The 22,063-nt window shown below is 51.1% G+C and overlaps 1 protein-coding gene across 2 annotated transcripts in view; it reads right to left on the bottom strand.

Moving 5' to 3' along the window:
* The window catches only part of SENP7 (SUMO specific peptidase 7), a 1,147,653-nt gene that overhangs the window by 1,080,305 nt on the left and 45,285 nt on the right, over positions 1-22,063 (bottom strand). For both annotated transcript variants that reach the window (XM_078657763.1, XM_078657764.1), the window contains exon 2: positions 3,482-3,554. In XM_078657763.1, coding sequence (XP_078513889.1) covers positions 3,482-3,538 — 57 coding nt within the window. In that variant the 5' untranslated portion in view covers positions 3,539-3,554. The remainder of the gene's footprint in view (positions 1-3,481; positions 3,555-22,063) is intronic.

Raw genomic sequence — 22,063 nt, 5'->3', positions numbered from 1 at the left:
TTATTATTGACTGAAAATAGATTTGAGATTGTGATCATAATTTTATGTGAAGTGCATCTTCAGATTATCTCTAAAACATCGGCAAATATGCACCGACCTATTAATAGCAGAAATTAGCCCCGGTGACGGAAACAGAGTTTTTAATTGAAAGCTCATTCCTGCTCCAGCACTAACGGACTGCTCCAGCCGCACATTTTAACTTTTGGAACAGTCTTAAAAGGCAGATACCAGTCCTGCAGCATAGGAGTGCAGGTTTCGATGTTTTTTTTAAAATTTCTTTATTAGGTGTTCCTCCATAACAACAGACTACATACAATAATCAGCATCAATCTCTTTTACCTCAGCCGCGGTGGAGCACGGTTTTATATCAATACAAGTCAGGATTTAGACCACAGGTCTTGACAGTGGAGGAGTTTCTTGTTCCATATTCCTTCTCATTTTTATGAACGTCATCAAAACATAACTGCAACTGACCACCCCCCACCCCTACTCGCCCCCCCGAACCCCTTCTCGTCTCTACACTCCCCCTCCACCCCCGCCGGGTCTGAGTAACTCGAGGTCTGTACTTTGTATCATCTATACTGGGTCCCCTTGTGTCTGCCCTCTGGAACCTGGAGCCGTTCCCCCTGCAGAAGGCGTCAGCTCCTCACTTGCTTTTGTGGATTGTGTGGTGTGTCCCGCTATCTCTTGTATCAATGTTCCCCACGCCAGCAGCACTTCCGGTAGTTTGTGATCTCTCCCGGTGTTACGCATATGCACTTCTTCTGCCAGTGCCCACTACCTCAAATCTGTTCTCCACTTCGCCACTAGTGGCCCCTGTTGGGTTAACCAATGGATCGCAATACGCCTTTTGGCTATAACTAGGCCCAGAACCAGGAACTGCCTAATTGTCTTGCGCTTAGGATCTTGCGGAATCAAGCCTAATAGGCAAGCGTGCAGGTCCAGGTCAATTACCCATCCCGTTGTCCTGGTCAGGTCCTCTAGGACCGTCCGCCAGTATTCCAGGATCGTTGTGCACAACCACACCATGTGCGGGGAAATCCGCCAGAACACTACGACATCTGGGGCAGTGTGGTTCTCTGGATTTATCAATGGCGTGAAGCCTCTTGGGTGAGAGATAGGTCATATGTATTGTGTTATATTGAATTTGTTTAAAGCGGTTGCATACCAATACCTTCCGGACCCCTTTGTGTATCTTTCCCCAGTCTCGAGGCGTAATCTCCTGCGGACACACCCGCTGCCCAGTATCTTCTGTTTTTAGGGGGCCATTCTTCTTATCCTCTCGAAGCGTCCTATAGAGGTGAGTCACAAACTTTCACCCCCCAGCCATGGCGAGCATCGTGACCAGGGTGTGAGTGTGCTCTGGATACTGCAGAAACTGCCTCGATCCCAGCTCAAAATTACTTACTGCTTCTTGGTAAGTAATGAAGCTTAGACCCAACTTTCCATTTGTCCATGGACATCACCTAGTCTATGTGGGCAAAGGATGGCATGAGCCAGAAGTCCGCCTCTGGGGCAAACGGTCGACCCTGAATCAGGCGTCGTATCACCCGGTTCCACAGTACCGCCCCGAGTCTCATCAGTGGAGGACTCTGGTACCGCTGTCCCCCCCGCCCGCCAGAGAAGTGCTCCTAGCTGTCGATCCCCATAAGTACCCTCTAGTAGTGACCTCTACCATGAGTGGTCAGTGTCCAGTCATGCTATGGCGTGTTGCAATTGTGCTGCAAAGTAGTAACGTTCTAAATCTGGGACCTCTAGACCCCCTTTTCCCCACCTACGCTTCATGGTCTCCAGACTAACCCGGCATCTCTTCCCATTCCATAACAATAGGACCAGGAGTGCATCCAGTTCCTTGAATACTTTGTGCGGGTGTTCAAAAAAGGACCCTTGCATTGTATAGAGGCATCGAGGTAGGACCCCCATCTTTATCAAGGGGATCTTCCAAATGAGGGAGAGGTTAAGTGTGTTTGAAAAGGCAATACTATCCGGTAGTCTCAGGACAATCCTCCCCATATTATGTTGATAAAATATGGCCTCAGTCCTGCCGATCCATATCCCCAGATACCGGAGCGTATCCGCTGCCCAAGGGAGTTCCATCACCGGACGCTGGGTTACCTGTCAATCACTCTCCGATCCTATCGCGTAAAGCTGCGATTTCATCTTGTTGACGGAAAGTCAAGAAGCGGCCACAAACCGCGCCCGTGCAACAATCAGGATTGGCAGGGACCGGTTCGGCCGAGTCAGATATACGAGCGCGGCATTCGCATACAGGGATACAACATGCTCCGAAACCCCCAATCCTTATGCCCTGTCCCTCCAGTACCCCCCGAAGGTGGCGGGCCAATGGCTCCATTGCCAGGGCGATCAGCAAGGGGGAGAGCAGGCACACCTGCCACGTTCCCAAGGTCTCAATAGTTAATGAAATGTGAAAAGCAAACAAGAGTTCAAGAGATCACATTAGTGTGTGCCAACATAGTGTGCGCATATGGGGAGAGAAGTTGGCCTAACAGCCAGGGCGGTCGACCTCGAATCTGGGGAACTGGGTTTGAGACTCGGCAATGACGCTGAACATCCTGTGATTATGGGCAAATCACTTATTCTCCCCGTGCCTAACAAAAATGACTGTTCTCATGTAATGGAACTGGTGCTATGTAAAGCGCTCGGATACCAGCTTCAGGTCAAGGTTACGCTATATAAAACTCTGAAAGAGAAGAAGAAGAAGACGACGACATATGGCTCCATTACGAGGAAAACCACATTAGGTTCTCTGTTATGCCTGTGAGCAATGATTATTCCTTAGAATACAGGCATAATGGAATGTTTTAAAGTAAGCAGCCAGTTACATGGCCTGATAAGGAAACATTAGTTTGTTGCTTAAGGATCTGCAACGTGTTTTCCTCAGCACTACAATCAGACCGATAGCACAACAGTTACCCCACTAGTTACAATAACTCCAAAGATGTTCAATGTTGATTATGCAGTAGGTTGCTGTTCCCCGACTTCTACTTCTCCACTTTCTATGACAAGAGAGAATGGACAGGTGCCTCCCGAAGGACGACAGTGCCTCAACTACAGTCGATAATGCACGCATAGTGTTCAAATTTACATGCTTGGATAATGAGCCTCCACAGGGGCCCACTGTATGCAATATATAATCTGTAGGGGTAAACAGTTTTTTGAGAAGGTGTTGCTGCAATGCAAATATTTTGTTGGGAAAGAAAAAACACAGTGTTCAAAGGAAGACCAGGGTGCACCCTATAAGGGACAGAGCTCTGATTTTCCTGTTTTGAGCTTCCAGAGCAACACAATCTGGCATATTGTGCTAGTCAGTTACATTGGTACTCAAATGAAATATTAAGAACTGACTGTAAGGATATTTCAGCGACATAAGCAAAGAAATAAATTTCCCGTTACAATACTTAGGACAAATTGAAAGCAAGAGACCAGGAATACATAAAAATAAAAACTGATTATTGCATACCGGGGGCGTGTGAACTTTATCTTGACATGGAGATTTATTTTTCTGTTCTTCCATCATATTTACGAAAGACAATCTGCAAAGAAAAAGTGACAAAGTACAACATAAAATACGAACGGCCACGTAAAACTACTATGCACACAGAGTAGTCACACTCTTAGGGCCTCATTGAGAGTTTAGAAATATTCCATTTTCTGGAGGAGTCTCTAAATATGGGAACGAGTCTGCCGAGTTTCGTCCACAATACTGTCCCTTTCATAGAAGAAATTAATTTAGTGAATTTTAATCCATATTTAGATTTCCCTCTATAAATCAGAGGGTTTTCACTTTAATCCAAACCCTAAATGAGGTCCTTATTTTTCGTAATGTTGTCAATCACAGCACAGGTCCGTATTTAATAGCACCAATATGTTCAATTAGTTTAGTGGTTATTTAATAATTAACATATTTGTGGTTATCCAGCTGATCAGTATGGCAGAAATAGGTCTGTCAGCCTCTGAAATAGTCATTGTAGAACCAGACAGCTCACAGAAAGTCACTTGGGATTCTGCAATGCCTTCAACAATATAATGTTCCTGAGAGCACAGGCATAGGAGAGACTGCTTTGTAAAACTCAAGCATTTCTACTTGTCAACAAAGATGATAATAGCTTCAGGCATTATGCAGTACATCAAAAATAACACATTAACAATGTATAATTTTGTACCCTCACGCCATAAAGCACAGAGCCGACAAGGTTGATTTTCAACTCCAATCATAATTTCCAGTTGAGAGCTCCATCCGTGGTACTTTCAGCCAGGGTCTGGAGTGAACATATTGAGGGGTCCTCAGGACCTAAATCCCATGACTCTGGTGCTTTTCACTCTGGACTAGGCCTCACTGAAGCAACCAAGGTTTTTGTGGGTGTGCAGGAGCAAGGACCAAACCAGTTGCCATAACGACAATAGTGCCAACACTATTGCGTCCAAGTTTGAAGGAACGCCAGGGAGCCAGATGCCAGTGTGGCTACAGTCGCGTGTTGTTGTTCTCAGCACAGGAGCTCAGAGGTCTGTCAATCAACTCCAGATGGAGTACGTAGACAGGTACTGCGCTGGCTTTTGGGTGGGCTGCAGCAGGAGCAGTTTGCCCAGTTTGTAGTGTGGAGAAAGAGGCAGTGAACAACGTGTGGATCACGGGTAACACAGAGAGCACAGCTGGTCTTACCTGCCTCTCACTTCCATCCTGTCTTTTGCTTTATTTGATCTACCCAAGCCAGACACACATCTGTACTATTTTTGTGCACTTTTAGTCTGAAGATAAAGTTTCACCAACACAGGTTTTATTATAGATGGGCCATTTTTTGTTCTAATCGCATCTCGTCTTAACGGGGCACAGATACAATTTTGTGTACGTTTTTCGGGTCAATGCTGATCGGAAGACTAAATGATATCTCAAATGTCCTAGTAAGGATGAGGAAATGATTGAGTGTGAGGCTAGCTGAGGAAGTGAAATAACAAAAGAGTTGTGGCTCAAGATGATGCGAGTCAAAGCAGCAAGGGTGCTCCGGACATTTTAGGTGCGAGGCACTAAAAATACCCCCTTCTGCTCCACTGCCCTCCCCTAATGGCAACTAACCTACACTTCTCTATTCAAACTTGCTAAGGAGAATAGAACAATGACAAAAATGTGCATAATTGCCTGAAATTAAAACATTTTGTTGAGGAGGGAATGTATAGGAAGCCCCTCATTACTTAAATTATTACCACGACCTATATTTAAAAATTATTTTAAAATGGGATGTTTAAAGGAGGAAGGCACGTACAGGGTATGTGAGGGGGAACTAATATAGCAAAGTAGTCTCAAACGGGAAATAATTTGGTTTTGTTCAATATTATACATACATGTTTCTTAAAGTAGGTCATATCTGATTTTATTTAACGCCATCATAGAGGGTATGGTTACATACTATTGGAATCAGTGCTAGGTCAATGGATAGTTGTGATGAAGGAGACATTTAATAATACAGAATTAATAATGCAGAGTCCCAACACATCGATCAAACAAATCCAGGACTAAAGGAGAACATAAACAAAACATTAACTGAATTAAATGCATTGGAATGTGACTGTAATTTAAATTTGGATTGTGAGGGTATTTACAGATGTGCAGATAGGTCCCATGGTAGGATTGCACAGGTTACTATGCACTTTCACTGAAGATATGTATCAGTTTGATAAGAAATAAGATTGTGTCTAGGGAATAATGATACTGCATTATCAGTTTTTTATTTTTTTATGTAATGAATTGATTTTTTTTAAATAAATCTTTTTATGGAGTTTTACAAAGATATAGCATCTTGCGGATCCTATATCATTTTCATGTGCCTCCGCTGGGGGGAGCCCAACAACTTGAAACTTGTACAGCAGTTCCGAATCAAGATATGCTACAGTGACCAATACAAGAAAGACACTGTCCTCCGTGTTATGGAGAACCCACCCATGGGCCACCAGGACCCTCAATTAACTCCTCCTCCATCCCTCTTGCGGAGTGCCATCCCATCCAGATTTTCACCCATTTTCGTGGGCATTTTTGTTTTTCCATTTAACATACACCAGTCCATGTCTTGTTTCCATCCTGCCACAGAGTTGGGGCCTCTCTTTCACCCTCAAAGCGTGCTATATTGCGTTTTGCCACTGCAAGACCCAAAGATGGCCATTTATTTTCATATCTCGGCTGTGAGTCATCCCTCATATGTGCAGGAGGCATGTTTTAGCTGCATCTGGTATCTCCACCCATATAAACTCCCTGGCGAGTTTCTGTAGTGCCAATTAGCATGACCGGGGTTCCCAGGACACCCCCACACCACACGTTCTGTTTTGCCAGTCTCTTAACCTGTAATTTCTTTTTCCTTTATTTCATTTTGTGCCTTTTTGTTGGATTGTACCCCTGTTGTGTGCCCCCCCCCGCTCCCCGCTTCCCGCCGCTGCTCCCTCGCGGCCCCGCCCCCTTTCCTTTGTGTAAACCCCATTGGCCCCCCCGCTCCCGCCTCCCAGCTGCTCCTCCCTCCTACTTGGCCTCATATGGAGACCGCGCGGACGCGCAGCGGGCGCGCCGATTGTGCGCCGAAGGTAAGCCCGTCTGCGCCCGTCGGCGCCTGGACCGCGCCCAGCGCCAGGAACCCTGGCCCCCGACGACGCCAGACCTCACGACGGACCTACGACGCCGCCACCCTCAACGCACTCAACACCAGCCGAACCCCCGCCTGCTACCGAGCCACCCCGAAACGCACCCACGGACCCTTCACCTGCCAATTCACCTGCCAAGCCTGCAAATTCACCTGCCTCCGGACCTGCACCGCACCAGACAAGCCGAGCACCAGCAGCAACCACCTCAAGTGCATCCTGCTCAACACCCGCTCCGTCCACAGGCACGCCGTCGAACTCTGGAACCTTGCTCGACACAACATCACCGGACGTCGCCTTCCTGACAGAAACCTGGATGAACGCCTCCTCAGCGCCTGACATCGCCATAGCCATCCTGGACGGATACAAGATCACCCGGAAGGACCGCGTCAACCAGACCGGAGGAGGCATCGCCATCGTACACAAGAACACCATCCACATCACGACCAACCCCGACGACACATTCACCGCCGCCGAACAACTCCACTTCCAGATACACACCGATCCCAAGACCACCCTCAGAGGCACCCTCATCTACAGACCCCCGGGACCACGCACACAATTCAGCGAAGACATCGCAGACTTCATCAGCCCGTACGCCCTCCCCTCCGCTGACTACATCCTCCTAGGGGACCTCAACTTCCACCTGGAGAACAACAAGGACAGCAACACCACCACCCTACTGGACAACCTCGGCAACCTCGGACTCAAGCAACTAGTGAACACCCCCACCCACTACGCCGGCCACACGCTTGACCCCGTCTTCTCCTCCAGCAAGCACATCTCCTTCAGCCACTCCCCCGGACTCCACTGGACTGACCACAGCGGCATCCACTTCAGCTTCAGAAGAACAACGACCCACCACTACCCGCAACAGATTCTTCGCAGGAGCTGGAGCAAGATCACCACCGAGCAGCTCATCACCTCCGTCCGTCGGAACCCTCCCGCCAGCACAACGGACCCCAACGAAGCAGCCGGCAACCTCACACAGTGGCTCACCAACTGCGCAAATGACCTCGCACCACTGAAGAACCCTCCCAGCAGACCCGGCAGCAAGAAAGCCCCCTGGTTCACCGACAAACTCAAGAACTCCAAGAAGAACTGCAGCACCCTCGAGAAAGTCTGGCGTCACGACCAGACCACAGACAACATGACTGCCCTCAAGCACGCCACCCGCAAACACCACCAGCTGATCCGCACCACCAAGAAGACAGCATTCACAGAACGACTGAACAACAACGCCCTGAGAAAAAAAGGGGGGTCCCAAAACGTGTTTTCTTTATGTTCATTTCCATAGTAATTTTGAAACAGGTTAGAGCCCCTACTGCTGAACGGAATTACACCAAATTTGGCAAAAAGTTAGGTCTTGGTCTAGAAAGTGTGCTTTTTTAGGTCTCGGCAACGAGAACTATTGTCGCCTAGTAAGCTAGCAAGGGACTACAGAGAGGTGGACGAGCCGACCAGGGTCTGTGAACGCGCACAAAGGCAGGCAGGCAGGCAGGCATGCGCCAGACACACACACAGACAGACAGACAGACAGACACACGCACGCACGCATGCATGCATGCATGCACACACACACACACACACACACACACACACACACACACTCTCACACTCTCTCTCTCTCTGCCCCCCCCCCCCCCCCACTCACCGGGCTCTTTCCCTCCGCATCGGGTCAGTCACGGCAGAAGGCAGACTTGTGTCTTCTCCGGCGATCTTCAGCTGATGTGCACGCCCACGCTGCGTCGTGCGCGCCCGTTGATCCTCAGCTTGTTTACAATAGCGATCGTTTCTTCCGCTAGCACTCCGTGGCATCTCAGACGCACAGCAGGTAGCATTAGCACCTCTTGTTTTAAAATGCGTTTCTTTATCTAGGACGGACACGTTTACTGGTTGCTTGTTATTTATTGTCTTCTTTCCTCTGCTTTCCCCTCCCACCCCCTGCATGCGTTGCTTCTTCCCTTCCCACCCAGTGTGTATTGCTTCTTCCTAACCCCCAACCCCCCACGGTCGGTGTTGCTTCTTTCCCTCCTACCCCCATTCAGGGTTGCTACTTCACCAGTCACCCCAGAAAGTGTTCCCTATTCTCCTATTGCACATACGACATGCTTTCCTACAAGGACACCTGCTTTTCCACTCCCTGCTCCTCATCTCTGGCCCGCCCCGGGCGTCGTGCTTTAGGTTTTCGCACTGCGCCAGCTTTCATATTAACAACACTGGCGCCATGCTTAATATTTTGACAGGAGCCCGCTTTTATGGGGTTTTTTTTGGTATTCATTAGCATTTTTTTACAGTAGTACAGCACGCTACACGTAATCTTCAACAAGGGCAGCCACGCAGCCCGCCTAGCTCTATTTCAACATCTGCCGCTCCTAATCAGCAACAATGGTGGCTGCACCTTCTACATCTTTTTCGTGTTTATCCAGTTGGTTCCTTTGTGAGATCTACACAACTATGTGCCTTTCCATTCAGTGGTCTGGAGTGCAGGTTTGCACGTATGTCGCAGTTTATTCAGATTCCTAACATACCGCGGTTTTGCACCAGCACTGGTGTGTTTCGGGCGGCCTTCAAACTGATTTATGTTCTGCATCTCTTCCCCACCAAAGCAGTGTCCAGTCCGAGTGCGCTCTTCGAGGACTTGTCGTTTCACTAGTTCTAGGAGCAGCTCGTGTGAGCACCAGTGTTTACAGGCGCACAGGCTGTTCATATTACTTATCGTCCCTGAGATATTTATTACCTATCTCGACTCTAGGGCAGTCACAAATTCTGACAATGCTTCCTACCAAGGACCTTTTATGGCCACATAAGAACCATTGTTTTTCTAAAACATTAGTCAACCCCAGGTTCACTTATTAGAGTCCCCTTGTTTTCCTTACTACATTGTTCTCACACGGCACGCCGCACTCTATTTCAACATCTTACAATGCTTTTTAGGTCTCGGCAACGAGAACTATTGTCGCCATGTAAGCTCGCAAGGGAGTACAGAGCGGTGCACGAGCCGACCAGGGTCTGTGGACGCGCACACACAAAGGCAGGCAGGCACACACCAGACAGACACAGACAGACACATGCACGCACACACACACGCACACACACACACACACAGCCTCCCTCTCTGCCCACTCCCTCTCTGCCGCCCCCCCCCTTCTACCCCCACTCACCGGGCTCTTTCCCTCTGCAGGGGGTCAGTCACGGCAGCAGGCAGGCTCGGTGTCTTCTCCGGCGATCTTCAGCTGATGTGCACGCTCACGCTGCGTCTCCTGCGCACCCACCACGCTGTTTCGCGCCCGTTGATCTGCGTCTCCTGCGCGCCCACCACGCTGTTTCGCGCCCGTTGATCCTCAGCTTGTGATTACTACTCCTTCTAACCCGGATTCTAAATTACTATTTCTTGGTTCTCTAACTCCACTCTGTTGATTCGTAACAAACTGATATTCAGCACATTTCACAGTCTCGCTTTTGCTTCTCATAAATACAATAAGATTATTTTAAGCAATGTCTACCCTTCTTTTGGTTCTGTGCCTATTATGCTTCGGACTATAGAGTTTTAGAAAGTGTGGTGGAAGATTCCGTGATATCAGCGGTGTGCACAGTGCAGAGTGAGTGTGCAGAGTGCAGAGTAGTGAGTGCAGAGTAGTGAGTGCAGAGTAGTGAGTGCAGAGTAGTGAGTGCAGAGTAGTGAGTGCAGAGTAGTGAGTGCAGAGTGAGTGTGCAGAGTGAGTGTGCAGAGAGAGTGTGCAGAGAGAGTGCAGAGTAGTGAGTGCAGAGTAGTGAGTGCAGAGTGAGTGTGCAGATGAGTGAGTGTGCAGATGAGTGAGTGTGCAGATGAGTGAGTGTGCAGATGAGTGAGTGTGCAGATGAGTGAGTGTGCAGATGAGTGAGTGCAGAGTAGTGAGTGCAGAGTAGTGAGTGCAGAGTAGTGAGTGCAGAGTAGTGAGTGCAGAGTAGTGAGTGCAGAGTAGTGAGTGCAGAGTAGTGAGTGCAGAGTAGTGAGTGCAGAGTAGTGAGTAGTGAGTGCAGAGTAGTGAGTAGTGAGTGCAGAGTAGTGAGTAGTGAGTGCAGAGTAGTGAGTGCAGAGTAGTGAGTAGTGAGTGCAGAGTAGTGAGTGCAGAGTAGTGAGTGCAGAGTAGTGAGTGCAGAGTAGTGAGTGCAGAGTAGTGAGTGCAGAGTAGTGAGTGCAGAGTAGTGAGTGCAGAGTAGTGAGTAGTGAGTGCAGAGTAGTGAGTAGTGAGTGCAGAGTAGTGAGTAGTGAGTGCAGAGTAGTGAGTGCAGAGTAGTGAGTGCAGAGTAGTGAGTGCAGAGTAGTGAGTGCAGAGTAGTGAGTGCAGAGTAGTGAGTAGTGAGTGCAGAGTAGTGAGTAGTGAGTGCAGAGTAGTGAGTAGTGAGTGCAGAGTAGTGAGTAGTGAGTGCAGAGTAGTGAGTAGTGAGTGCAGAGTAGTGAGTGCAGAGTAGTGAGTGCAGAGTAGTGAGTGCAGAGTAGTGAGTGCAGAGTAGTGAGTGCAGAGTAGTGAGTAGTGAGTGCAGAGTAGTGAGTAGTGAGTGCAGAGTAGTGAGTAGTGAGTGCAGAGTAGTGAGTGCAGAGTAGTGAGTGCAGAGTAGTGAGTGCAGAGTAGTGAGTAGTGAGTGCAGAGTAGTGAGTGCAGAGTAGTGAGTGCAGAGTAGTGAGTGCAGAGTAGTGAGTGCAGAGTAGTGAGTAGTGAGTGCAGAGTAGTGAGTGCAGAGTAGTGAGTAGTGAGTGCAGAGTAGTGAGTAGTGAGTGCAGAGTAGTGAGTAGTGAGTGCAGAGTAGTGAGTGCAGAGTAGTGAGTGCAGAGTAGTGAGTACAGAGTAGTGAGTAGTGAGTGCAGAGTAGTGAGTAGTGAGTGCATAGTAGTGAGAAGTGAGTGCAGAGTAGTGAGTGCAGAGTAGTGAGTGCAGAGTGCAGAGTAGTGAGTGCAGAGTGCAGAGTGCAGAGTAGTGAGTGCAGAGTAGTGAGTGCAGAGTGCAGAGTAGTGAGTGCAGAGTGCAGAGTGCAGAGTAGTGAGTGCAGAGTAGTGAGTGCAGAGTGCAGAGTAGTGAGTGCAGAGTGCAGTGCAGGTATGTGCAGTGCAGTGCAGGTGAGTGCAGGTGAGTGCAGTGCAGTGCAGGTGAGTGCAGTACAGGTGAGTGCAGTGCAGGTGAGTGCAGTGCAGGTAAGTGCAGTGCAGTGCAGGTGAGTGCAGTGCAGGTGAGTGCAGTGCAGGTGAGTGCAGTGCAGGTGAGTGCAGTGCAGGTGAGTGCAGTGCAGGTGAGTGCAGTGCAGTGCAGGTGAGTGCAGTGCAGTGCAGGTGAGTGCAGTGCAGTGCAGTGCAGGTGAGTGCAGTGCAGTGCAATGCAGGTGAGTGCAGTGCAGTGCAGGTGAGTGCAGTGCAGTGCAGGTGAGTGCAGTGCGGTGCAGTGCAGTGCAGGTGAGTGCAGTGCAGGTGAGTGCAGTGCAGGTGAGTGCAGTGCAGGTGAGTGCAGTGCAGGTGAGTGCAGTGCAGGTGAGTGCAGTGCAGGTGAGTGCAGTGCAGGTGAGTGCAGTGCAGGTGAGTGCAGTGCAGTGCACGTGAGTGCAGTGCAGGTGAGTGCAGTGCAGTGCAGGTGAGTGCAGTGCAGTGCAGGTGAGTGCAGTGCAGTGCAGGTGAGTGCAGTGCAGGTGAGTGCAGTGCAGTGCAGGTGAGTGCAGTGCAGTGCAGGTGAGTGCAGTGCAGGTGAGTGCAGTGCAGGTGAGTGCAGTGCAGGTGAGTGCAGTGCAGGTGAGTGCAGTGCAGTGCAGGTGAGTGCAGTGCAGTGCAGGTGAGTGCAGTGCAGTGGAGTGCAGTGGAGTGCAGTGCAGTGGAGTGCAGTGCAGTGGAGTGCAGTGGAGTGCAGTGGAGTGCAGTGCAGGTGAGTGCAGTGCACACTGCACTGGAGTGGAGTGCAGTGCAGTGCAGGTGAGTGCAGGTGAGTGCAGTGCAGTGCAGGTGAGTGCAGGTGAGTGCAGTGCAGGTGAGTGCAGTGCAGGTGAGTGCAGTGCAGGTGAGTGCAGTGCAGGTGAGTGCAGTGCAGGTGAGTGCAGTGCAGGTGAGTGCAGTGCAGGTGAGTGCAGTGCAGGTGAGTGCAGTGCAGTGGAGTGGAGTGCAGTGGAGTGGAGTGCAGTGGAGTGCAGTGCAGTGGAGTGCAGTGCAGTGGAGTGCAGTGCAGGTGAGTGCAGTGCAGGTGAGTGCAGTGCAGGTGAGTGCAGTGCAGGTGAGTGCAGTGCAGGTGAGTGCAGTGCAGGTGAGTGCAGGTGAGTGCAGTGCAGGTGAGTGCAGGTGAGTGCAGTGCAGGTGAGTGCAGTGCAGTGCAGGTGAGTGCAGTGCAGGTGAGTGCAGTGCAGGTGAGTGCAGTGCAGGTGAGTGCAGTGCAGGTGAGTGCAGTGCAGGTGAGTGCAGTGCAGGTGAGTGCAGTGCAGGTGAGTGCAGTGCAGGTGAGTGCAGTGCAGGTGAGTGCAGTGCAGTGCAGGTGAGTGCAGTGCAGGTGAGTGCAGTGTGTGCAGTGCAGATGAGTGCAGTGCAGGTGAGTGCAGTGCAGTGCAGGTGAGTGCAGTGCAGGTGAGTGCAGTGCAGGTGAGTGCAGTGCAGGTGAGTGGAGTGCAGGTGAGTGGAGTGCAGGTGAGTGCAGTGGAGTGCAGGTGAGTGCAGTGCAGGTGAGTGCAGTGGCATGCAGGTGAGTGCAGTGCAGGTGAGTGCAGTGCAGTGGCGTGCAGGTGAGTGCAGTGCAGGTGAGTGCAGTGCAGGTGAGTGCCTTGCAGGTGAGTGCAGTGCAGTGCAGGTGAGTGCAGTGCAGGTGAGTGCAGTGCAGGTGAGTGCAGTGCAGGTGAATGCAGTGCAGGTGAATGCAGTGCAGGTGAGTGCAGTGCAGGTGAGTGTAGTGCAGTGCAGGTGAGTGCAGTGCAGTGCAGGTGAGTGCAGTGCAGGTGAGTGCAGTGCAGGTGAGTGCAGGTGAGTGCAGTGCAGTGCAGGTGAGTGCAGTGCAGGTGAGTGCAGTGCAGTGCAGGTGAGTGCAGTGCAGTGCAGTGCAGGTGAGTGCAGTGCAGTGCAGTGCAGGTGAGTGCAGGTGAGTGCAGTACAGGTGAGTGCAGTGCAGGTGAGTGCAGTGCAGGTGAGTGCAGTTGAGTGCAGTGCAGTGCAGGTGAGTGCAGTGCAGGTGAGTGCAGTGCAGGTGAGTGCAGTGCAGTGCAGGTGAGTGCAGTGCAGGTGAGTGCAGTGCAGGGCAGGTGAGTGCAGTGCAGGTGAGTGCAGGTGAGTGCAGTGCAGTGCAGGTGAGTGCAGTGCAGGTGAGTGCAGTGCAGTGCAGGTGAGTGCAGTGCAGTGCAGGTGAGTGCAGTGCAGGTGAGTGCAGTGCAGGTGAGTGCAGTGCAGGTGAGTGCAGTGGAGTGCAGTGCAGGTGAGTGCAGTGCAGTGCAGGTGAGTGCAGTTGAGTGCAGAGTGGTGTGTATTGACAATGTAAATGACAATGCCATTTATTTATGATTTAAAGAAAAAAAAAGAAATGTCATGAGCAATGCCAATAGCTCTACCTTTAATGATGCCGAGACCATTGCATTGTAAATGCTTGTTTTAAATTGTGTAACTATGTTCAGCAGTTCCAGAGAAATTCAACAATTTTTTGTTGTTGATATAGCTGAGCACTGAGGAGGATTTGCGAAACCTCCCGAGCACGAGCTGATAGGCTGCCAACACTCCAAACCAATAAGTGTTGGCAGCCATCTTGTGACTCGGTAACCGAGTCACAATACCAAGTCACAAGAAAAAGGTAAAAAAAGAAAAAGGTAGAAAAGAAGAAAAGGGGGTAGGGTAGAAACACCCTGACCCCCACGCCTGCTCAGGGGGTCCCACAAGGAACCCCAGGGCTAAAAAGAAAAAAACATTTTTTTTAAAACGACAAATCAGCGCTAGGTGCGCAAATCCGGCTGGAAAAAAAAACCCCACCAAAAAAAAAAAAAAGAAGCAGCACAGGCTTCCGCGCTTTGTTATCTGTAAGCCCCTGGGTGGGCCAGGTCCCAGGGGCAATGTGTAATTAATTAGCGGGCAATCGCAGCCCTGGGACTACACCTCCCTTGGGCTATATTCATTATGTGCAAGGGGGCATGCAGCACCCCCCGCAGCCCGGGGACCGCACCTCCCTGGGGCTTTATTCATTATGTGTGGGGGGCCTCATGCCCCGGGTCCCTCCACCTCCCCAGGGCATTTATTAATATGGGTCAGGGGCCATGCGGACCCCCCCCGAAGCCTGGGGGACTGTCACCTCCCCGGGGCTTAAATTAAAAGAAAGAAGTGGGGGGAGCTCCTCCCCACCACACTGCCCCGGGGATTACCACCTCCCCGGGGAACTAAATGTTCAAATGCGGGGGTCCATTGCGGACCCCGGGGACCACCACCTCCCCGGGGCTTTAAATAGTTGGGAGGGGGGCCGTGCAGCCAGGTCCTGGAGCCCTTAATGGGCCTAGGGACCGCCACCCCCCAGGGCCGGCTCCTGCAATGTCTTGGGGTGAACACCCCCGGGACATTGCCATTTGCTAGGACAGGGCAGGAGCCATAGCAAACTCTGCTTTGGTTTTAGGACGCGAGAGCAGGAAACCTGCTCTCGCTTCTAAAAACCAAAGCAGATTGCTTTTACACAAGGGGAGCTGCATGTCAGCAGCTCCCCTTGTGCAAAAACAATGAGGGCTCCCACACAAGGCGGGGAGCCGGCTGGGACCGAGGGGTCATTGGGGCTACCCTCACGGTCCCCAGAAGTGAGGCCAGGCCCCGGGGGATGGGGTCCCCGAGTTCATAATTAGCCTGAGGAGGGGTGCCACGCCCCCCACTCCCAAACAAATAATACAAAAATAAGTCTGGCCAGGCCCAGGGGTATGGGGTCCCCGGGGCCATATTAGGCCTCTGGAGGGGCCACACGGCCCCCCTCCCCAAAATTTTAATTAAAAAAAAAAACAAGGCTGCAAGGCCTGGGGGATGGGATCACCGAGGCCAAAAGTGGCCCGGGGCAGGGGGGCCATGTAGCTCCCCTCCCATAAAATAAGAAAAAAATAATTAATATAAAACTAACCAGCAACTCAACGGTCGCCCCGCCCCCTCTCTGCATGACTGCAAACGCGCCCCCAGGCGTGTTCTAAGTTGGGGAATTAAGTCCTCTTGACTACTGTGGGTGCCTGGGGGCCAACTAGCCCACCATGTACCTCCAGTAAGCGCCACACTGCTGGATTGCAGAGAGGTGGTCCAGGGCCACGCCCCTTTTTACAGCACTCTTCAAACGCGCCTCTTGGCGCACTGCTGGTGGAGAAATGAGGTCCTCTTGTGTCTTGAGGACCTTAGAACACAAGTGGACTTCATCCTCTGAGCAGCAGTGCGCCAGGACCCGTGTTTGCAGAGTTGTGTAAAAAGGGGCGTGGCGTAGGACCACCTCTTTGCAATCCAGCTCTGTGGCGCTTACTGGAGGTACCTGGTGGGCTAGTCGGCCCCCAGGGGATTCAAGGGGACTTAATACCCCAACCCAGAACGCGCCAGGAGATGCGTCTGCTGAGTGGTGGAGAAAGGGGCGTGGCTTGGTATGAGAAGTTAGCAATCCTGCTGTGTGGGACTTACTGGAGGTAATAGGAGGGGTAGTTGGCCCCCAAGGTTGTCGTTGGGAGCTAACTACCCCTCCTGTTACCTCCAGTAAATCCCACACAGTGGGATGGCTAAGAGTTGTTCAGAGGCCGCGCTCACCTTTCTCCACCACGCTGCAAACTCGACTGCTATGTTATAGTTAGAAATTAGCATTTAAAAAACCTTAGAAATTCACTAAAAAAACATAGGTTTCAGGGACGTTTTAGTTAGTTGGACATTTTACTCCTACAAAACCAGAGAAATTCGGCCGTTATAGTTGGTTGAGCTAACTATAACTCGCGCCCCCGCAATGCACTGCTGATGACGTCACATATTACATAATTCATGACATGGTCAGTGACATCACTGATGACAACACTGATGACATCATCCAGTGACTGTTCTGTTACTGTAAAGTTTAAATATGTTATATATATAAATGTCAAGGTGTATTGAAGAATGAGTAGGTGAATGTGTTTCTGAATGGGTGATTTAGTATGTGTGTGACTGAGTGTATAAGTGAGTGATTAAACATGTCTTACTGAAAGCATGGGTTAGTGACTAAACTGTGTGAATGTCTGTATCAGTCTGTCAGTTGGTATGTAAGCGGCTCCATGAGTTGGTGAGTAGCTACATGAGTGTCTATATAGGTTATTGATGGGTTGTCTGAGTATTTGTATGGGTGCTTGATTGTGCGTGTGGGTGGGTGGGAGTGTGTGACTGTGTGCATAGATGTGTGGGTGGGTGATTTACTGGGTGTATGGGTTCAGTAATGATAAAACACACAAGTAATCAAATGCATGAGATAGAAAACATAAGCAGATAATAAAGGTAAAAACACATGCAAATAATAATGAAACACTCAAAAGTCGAATAATAATGGAACATTCACAAGTAAAATGCAAGGGAGCAAAACATAAGCTGATAATAATGGACGTCCAATGCAAGAAATAAACACTGTCAAATGCCAGAAATAAACACTATCAAATGTAAGACTCAAATATACATGAAAACATCACAGAGCAATAAAACTCATAGCTTTACAAATCGCCTTTGAGAACACATCATTCTGGTCAGCTCGACTGAGAAGCCTTTTCAGTCACCCAGAAGTCTCAATAGGACAGCAAAACTTGCCTCATGACAGTGCGTCCACCTCCCGAGTGAGCTTCTGTACGAGCGCCAAAACATCCTGTCTTTAATACTTTTTACTAACACAGAGAGAGACTTCTGGAAATTCCCCCTCCCTTCATCTATTGCAAAACCAAAGCTGACCATACCGGTCCGTACGGAAGCTGGTCAGCCCTCCATGTTTTGGCTCAGAGACAGAGAAGTACATCCTCTCTCACACTTTCAAACACCCATGCCACACGTTCTGTTCCAGCAAGGCTGGTTTGCTCTGTGCTGAGAAGAAAGTAAACATCCCACTCTGAAGCTGCAAGAAGGTACAAAATGAAATGATGCAAAACCACAAAAATTATGTTGTACATTCAAAATGGAGCCAGTTAAAACATAGAGTCGAAAGTCACTCCAATCTCACAATGTGAAAAATATATGTAGCATCACACTTGCATCACTTCCTAATTCCTGCCCTATATCCTGTCACTCCTCCTCTCCTGCTGGGCCTCTTCCTCTTGCATCCCTTCCTCCTTCATCTTGTTCACTAGGAGTCAGCAGCGACACTCTAAGGGGCAGCACACTGGAGGCAGTGAACCAATCAGGGCAGTATTGGGAAAGAGTGCAGGCAGCAGGAAAAGCAGTACCCACATACCCTGCTTGTGAGTAATAGGTGCAGAATTCACAGCATTTGTTTGCAGTTTTATATAGCGCGGACTCTCCTGAAGGTATCAGAATGCTTTACATGAGCACCAGTTACAATACAGCCAGATAAATTCTTTTTTTTTTGTAAAGCACAGGGAGATTACATGTTTTGCCCAGAATCACAGGATGTTTGAGGCTCCCGCCAGACTCTATCCTGTTTCCCCAGCTCCAAGGTCGGTCGCCCTAGCCATTAAGCCACACCTTCTCCCCTTTAACCCAGTGACACTCATAGCCCCACGTCCACCCCTTCATTCCACTCTGGGTGGACCTATATGGAGGGAATCTGTCTGGTTATCTTGACCAGGTCACCCCGCCTGTCCTGTTGCATCCGGGATTAGAGGAGGTATCAAGCATATGAGAGGAAGGCAGAAGCTACCGCTGGTAAAGCTGGAACCGTGCTGACATAGTTGGGGGAACCTAGTAGGGGGTTGGTGGGCTGGCTTCACGCACCATATTTGAGCTTCCTGCTGTTCTATGTAAGCCACTATTTTCTCTGCCCACAGAAGTTCCTTTGGTGACTTGCCAGGTGTACCCTGGCTGCCTCTAAGGTGTACTTTTGTTCTCTAGTTGTGCTTTGTTCCCTCTGCCTGCAGTGACAGCCCCCGCCTATCTAAAGTGGTAGGGTGACGCAGGGTGGAGGGCAGGGGTTTGGGTCAATATTATAAAAGTAAAAAATATTTAAGACTTGCCTACGGCTCCGCTCCAGCCCGCATTGCTGCTCATCTCGTCGGGCCAGAAGGGGATGAACCCTCAGGACACCGATTTCACACCCAATCCAGACACTGCTCTCATAGCATGAGAGCAGCGCCAGGATTGGTCTAAGTGGCCTCGTTTGCCACTCAGACAATGAATTGGAGCCTGTAGATTTTCTCCAACCCGGCTGTGTAACACAGTTGGTTTGGAGAAACATAAGTTTGCATGTATGTTTGGCCGAATGAGATGGGGGCGTGTCTTGGCGCGCGGCAAGATGGCAGCGTAGTCGAGCTGCTCTGCTGGCCGCCGCAACGATATCCTACCCATGTGGAGCCGATGGTGATCGTCTGCGGTGAGGATTGCGTTGTGGGTGCTCTCCTACGCTGCTGGTGAAACTTCTGGAGCTAGCGAGTGCCGGATGGCGACGCAACCGACCCCGGTGACTCCGACCGTGGCGCGGCTGGAGATAGCCAGCGGACTGGTGCGAGCACTGCTTTAAGGCCGACTGCCTCTCCCCGGGACACTGGCGTTGTGCACATAGAGGCGGGGAGCAGTGAGGAGCCGGCGGTGAGTTGTTCTTCTGTCCCCGGTTCTGTGGCCGGAGCTGCGGTGGGTCCGCGGCGGAGGCGGACCTCGAGTTTGGGAGACGCCGGCGTTGGAGACTGTGGCTGGGCGGCCCTGAAAATTGAGCGGCCTGACCGGCGGAGGTCGCTGGGCCAAGTGTAGGCCGAGGAGTCGGAGCTGTTCCTGCAGCGACTGCTGGACACTGTACCTCCTGCTGCCTCTTAGCGTGCACGTACCTGGGTGTGCTCTGGGTGCATCTTAGGGTGAGGCAGGCACTGTACTATGGTCGACGATAGCTGAGCCAGGCACACGAGTGGCCCCCCCGGTCGAGTGGGAGACTGTCTGGTCCCGCGGACTGTGTGTGTGGGCGCGTAACTGGACACTACGCTGCGCCTCTTCAGGCTTGGGGAGCACCTACGAGGATTCGGCTACGTCGGCGCTGTGACATGGACAGCTCATGAGGGAACGGGCCCTCTCTTCCCGATGCGGTAGGAAGACACGCGGCGCGGGGGCTGGTGAACTGCGGGCCGTGAAGGAGCTGCGCGTCTGCATGGTGGGCCCCACCACATTGTCCCTTGCATAGACTTGCTGGTTGTTCCGTTCAAGAGGCGCTGGCCCGGCGCCACTGATTGCTGCGGGGATTCTCCCTCCCACTTACGCTGTGGGCATTGGTGGCAGGTGAGAGACCCCCTACCTGCTGGATTGGATCTGAGAGGTCTGGCGTCGCACGATCCGTGATACCTTGCCTCTGGGGCCGGGCCAGAGGGCTGAGCAGTGGTGACTCAATTGAGGCTGGGTGTGAAATTCCGAGTGTTGCTGGACCGGATCGTGGGCTGGAGAGGCGAGCGGCGATAACGTTGCGGAGTGACGAGCTTAGGTCTTGTGGAGCCGTCATGGGTAAACTGGACAAGGCGCAACCCAAATTATCCTTCGAGCTCCGCAAGGGCGGTAAGCAGACCAACCCAGGTCCCTCTGGGTCAGACCGGGGCTCCTCACCGCCGGGATCCTCCATGTTGGAGACAACACTAGTGGCCATCCAGGCGAGCTTGCAGGCGATAGATGGCAAGATCGAAGCCCTCAAAGTCCGCATGGATAAATTTTCGGCCAAACTTGACAAACAGGCCACGCGGCTTGGTGAGGCAGAACAGAGGATCACGGATACGGAGGATGGACTGCAACAGGTAGCGGGTAAGACATCGGAGATGGTCAAGCTCCTAGAAATCATTCAAGCTAAGAACGAGGACATCGAAGCGCGCTCCAGACGCAACAACATTCGCGTCCTGGGAATGCCGGAATCGACCAATGTGGGGAGGCTGGAGGACTACGTTGAGACCATGTTGCGGGAGATCTGTGGAACTGACGACCTGTCCCCCATGTTTGCGGTCGAGAGAGCCCACCGTTCCTTGGCAGCTCACCCTCCTACGGGTACACCGCCGCGGCCTATAATTATACGGCTATTGAACTATAGAGATCGGGATACTGTGCTCCGCATTACACGCCAGAAGGGCAAGATCGTCTATCAGAATAACCAGCTGTCCTTCTATCCCGACTTCACTGCTCAGGTGCAGGCTGCGAGAAAAAAATTCCAACCTGTAAAGCGGCTACTTCAGCGAGAGGAAATTCCCTATGCTATGCCTTACCCCGCCAGGCTCCGCATCGGGGAATTCGATGGAGGGAAAATATTTGCCACCCCCAAACAAGCGATGGCGTATGCTAAAACTCTTCAGAAGCGTCGCAAATCACCAGATGTGACTTCTGATGTGGACGACTGAACATGGTTGTGCGTTGGGCCTCGCTGTGGGAGTGGTGCCTGCTGCTCTTGAGGTTTGCTATGTCGTAAAGATGGAGAGGGGTGGGTGTTTTGTTTTTCAGCTTCAACATTAGACCTTCTCCATGTGATTGCCTCCCCTGAATGTCCCCTTGCATGGTGTAGGGGATGGTGGGATTGCAGGCCATAGCACCACTGAGTGTACTTGTGCAGGACGGATGTCTGACTCACCAGAGAGGTTTGTTAGTTTCGCATCAGCTGGTGTGCTCACTGGGCATAATTTGTTCCTTGCGGGGGCCCACTTCCGCCATGTGCCGGGAGTGTGCATTGCCTCCACTGCCCCCACTGGGTATGACCCAAATGCTGAACTGTTTGTTGCGTTCTGATGGGAGGGATGGGGGGGGGGGGCATGATGGGCCTTTGGCGGGTTGGGGTTGCCGAGGGGGAGGGCGGTTGGGTCTCCTTACCTGCTTTAGAGACTGTACTGCACATTCTATACACCTGTTTGCATTATTGATATCACTGTGGAAATGCGTTGTTGACCACGAAACTCCTAGATGGCGGGTGAGAGGTACATCTGCGTCACCTGGAATGTGAGGGGCCTCAACACACCCAAGAAGACTAGGCAGGTGCTCGCCCAGCTAGACAGACACGGGGTGCAGGTTGCGCTTCTACAGGAGACACATCTAACTGCGCAAAATGATGGATCCGTAGCACGCAAATGGGCTGGATATCGACTGGCCTCCTCTTACTCTAACTATGCTTGCGGGGTCCTCATACTTATTAAAAAAAGGGATACATTTTCATCCCCTAGACTCATGCACGGACCGAGAAGGTCGCTGGACTGTTGTGAGAGGCACACTGGGCAAGACAGCTGTAACTATTGTTAATATATATGGCCCTGTGATTGTTGAACCAGCATCGCTGTCCTCCTTGTTTCAGGTGCTTCGCTCGTGGCCGGAGTCGGCCTT

Source organism: Lissotriton helveticus, chromosome 8 (assembly GCF_964261635.1).
Source record: "Lissotriton helveticus chromosome 8, aLisHel1.1, whole genome shotgun sequence".
NCBI classification, from domain to species: domain Eukaryota; kingdom Metazoa; phylum Chordata; class Amphibia; order Caudata; family Salamandridae; genus Lissotriton; species Lissotriton helveticus.
The sequence above is the reverse complement of the archived record's forward strand: the minus strand, read 5'-3'. Positions and strand labels throughout refer to the sequence as shown.